Source organism: Sprattus sprattus, assembly GCF_963457725.1.
Source record: "Sprattus sprattus genome assembly, chromosome: 2".
Taxonomy (NCBI): domain Eukaryota; kingdom Metazoa; phylum Chordata; class Actinopteri; order Clupeiformes; family Clupeidae; genus Sprattus; species Sprattus sprattus.
The window spans coordinates 35,383,756-35,386,255 of NC_137921.1; the positions used below are offsets into that span (position 1 = coordinate 35,383,756).

General features: G+C 42.8%; 1 protein-coding gene across 2 annotated transcripts in view; it reads left to right on the forward strand.

The window, feature by feature from the left end:
* Positions 1-917, forward strand: part of palm1a (paralemmin 1a) — a 54,679-nt gene extending 53,762 nt beyond the window's left edge. For both annotated transcript variants that reach the window (XM_080832844.1, XM_080832843.1), the window contains one exon: positions 1-917. This exon is cut by the window's left edge and continues 541 nt beyond it. In XM_080832844.1, the coding sequence (XP_080688970.1) occupies positions 1-79 (79 nt within the window). In that variant the 3' untranslated portion in view covers positions 80-917.
* The last annotated feature ends 1,583 nt before the right edge of the window (positions 918-2,500 follow it).

Sequence of the window (2,500 nt, forward strand, 5' to 3'; positions counted from 1 at the left end):
TAACGGAGGAGCTGAGGCCACAGGGGCGGAGCTTAATAACAAGGAGAAGCAGCCATGCAAGTGCTGTGTGATCATGTGATCAAGAGGGACACGCCCTCGCTGGCCCCCACCAGGCACTGACTTTTAATGAAAAAAAAATAAAAAAACAACAACCACAAACATACAAACAAACAAAAACACAGCAACAACAACAACAACAACAACAACACAAGAAATAAAATAATAAATGTTCTGTATCTTTTGATAGAAAGCTGTTCCCTATTTTCTTTTCTGTTTTATATTTCTGACCCCCATCCCCCCCCCCCCCCCCCCACCCACACCCCCTCATCTCTAGCCTCTGGAACTGATTTCTCTTTGATATGATTTTCCTTTTCTAGTTTTGTGTGATTTCTTCTGAGGGTGTTTTTAGCCTCTATCATCGCTCTCTACTTGCTGTCTACTCTACTCTACTTTGATGCTGAAAGGTCAAAGTTCAAACCGAGAGACAGAACGAAAGCCATCACCTCGGGCCTCTTGGGCTGAAGCGTGATATGCGGTCGTGGGTTTTAAAACATCATCTCTATCATCTCTTATACACAGCCAGTTTTGTAGTCTTACCTTACTCCAGTGAAGGACATACTATCTCTATATAACTATATAATATATAGATATCATTTATTTTGAAAGATATATTTATTTGAGTTTTGTTTTTCTTTAAGGAAGGAATCCTTTAGTGTTTTTTGTTGTGTTTTTTTCTCTCCCGGCAGAAGCGTGGTGAGGAGTGTGCTCTCACTGCTTCCTGCTTGATGAGACTCCTTTCCCTCACACCAACAGCTGAAAGATATGAAACCGTGTGTGTGTGTGAGAGAGTGTGTGTGGGCGGGAGGAATTGTTATCATCTCAACTCAAAATGTGATATTTATGATGCTAGCTGTGAGAGAACCCTTGTGATTTTTTTTTTGGGGGGGGGGGGGGGGGGGGCTGTTTTTCCCTGGAAGACCATTAAAAGAAAGGAAGTTTCAGAGCTGCAGGCTTGGACACCACCGACCAATCTTTCAAAGACCAGAGGGTTTAAACTTCAGCAAAGAATATGTATGTGTGTGTGTGTGTGTATGTGTGTGTGTGTGTATGTGTGCGTGTGCACCCCCATTCGTATGATGTTTTGAGTGGATGTGTCACACACACACATACATTCATTATGCATGTGAATATGCTCACCTACACAAAGTAGCTGAAAGTGAAACACATCTCATTCAGATCTGGCATTCACTCCCTGTGTGTGTTTCAACAGAAGCCCATGTGGTTACACCGGGTACTCTGTCCAGCATCTCCGTTTTAAACATATTAAGATCCCGTTCACTCGTCTGAAGTCAAATATTAAGATCCCGTTCACTCTTCTGGAGTCAGTGATAAGTGTCCCTTGGATCGAACCCTGAGGCTTGTGACATAAATGTCTCTGTGACAGATGTGACGTTTTCACGCGGTCACTGCGATTTAATTCAGACGTGTTCTGGAGCTGAAGGAATTCCTCAGTGTGAGTGTCTTTGGATTCAATTCACATTTATTCATTTATTAGAAACTTACCAAAGCAGTAACCCTGGGGTACACAAATGATCAATTAAAGATCCACTTCATGATCTTGCAGTGGAACATCAGGAATTTTGGAGATAAATGTTCGATCTTAGTCTCACATCAGCAGTGGTGTGTATTTTGGTCTTGAGGAAACAGAGAGGGCTGTAATCAGTTTCGTTCTAGAGTTCATTCTAGGACAACGGCGCACACAGCTTCCTCTGAGGCTGCTATCACAATTACAGCATTACTATGGCATGTCACCAAACAACAACCAAACAGCGTCTCCTGTAGATGTCAGTCCATGAGATTTATACAGATACTGCGAGATTAAATCATCGCTATGGCATGTCACCAAACAACAACCAAACAGCGTCTCCTGTAGATGTCAGTCCATGGGATGTATACAGATACTGTCAGATTTAAAGGCGCAGTTCGCAATTCTAAACCCCATACACTTTTTTTTGTGTCAAATTCAGCGAATCACTCCTCACAGTCCTCTAACGGGTCCTTTCAGCGTTTAAACTCAGTCCTGGCTCTGTGAATGGGAAACAAACAGAGTGGCAATCCAGCCAATCAGCAGGGTGTCTCATCCGCACAGAAGGGAGGGGTGTAATTTGATTGGCTGTTGAGCTCAAATGTCAACAACCTTCTGCGAAACCGACTTGTGGACTGTATGTAAGAGTGTGAGCTTTGTGGCCTGGTTTCATTCCTACAGGCCTTCCTGTGGCCTCTATAGTCGTGTAACTCATACTAGTACAAAGCGTTGACAGTGATTTATATGAACTCATTGTGTTTCCACACCAAGAGTGATAGAAATGTAATTTAGAGTATTTCACTTTTTCATTTGTCATTATTTCGGTAGTGCAGAGAGACTTTGTGCTTGAATAAATGTTGTGTTGGTTATATGCTTTCCAACTAGCACTGCCAGGAGGTCGGAGGTCAGTCAGTG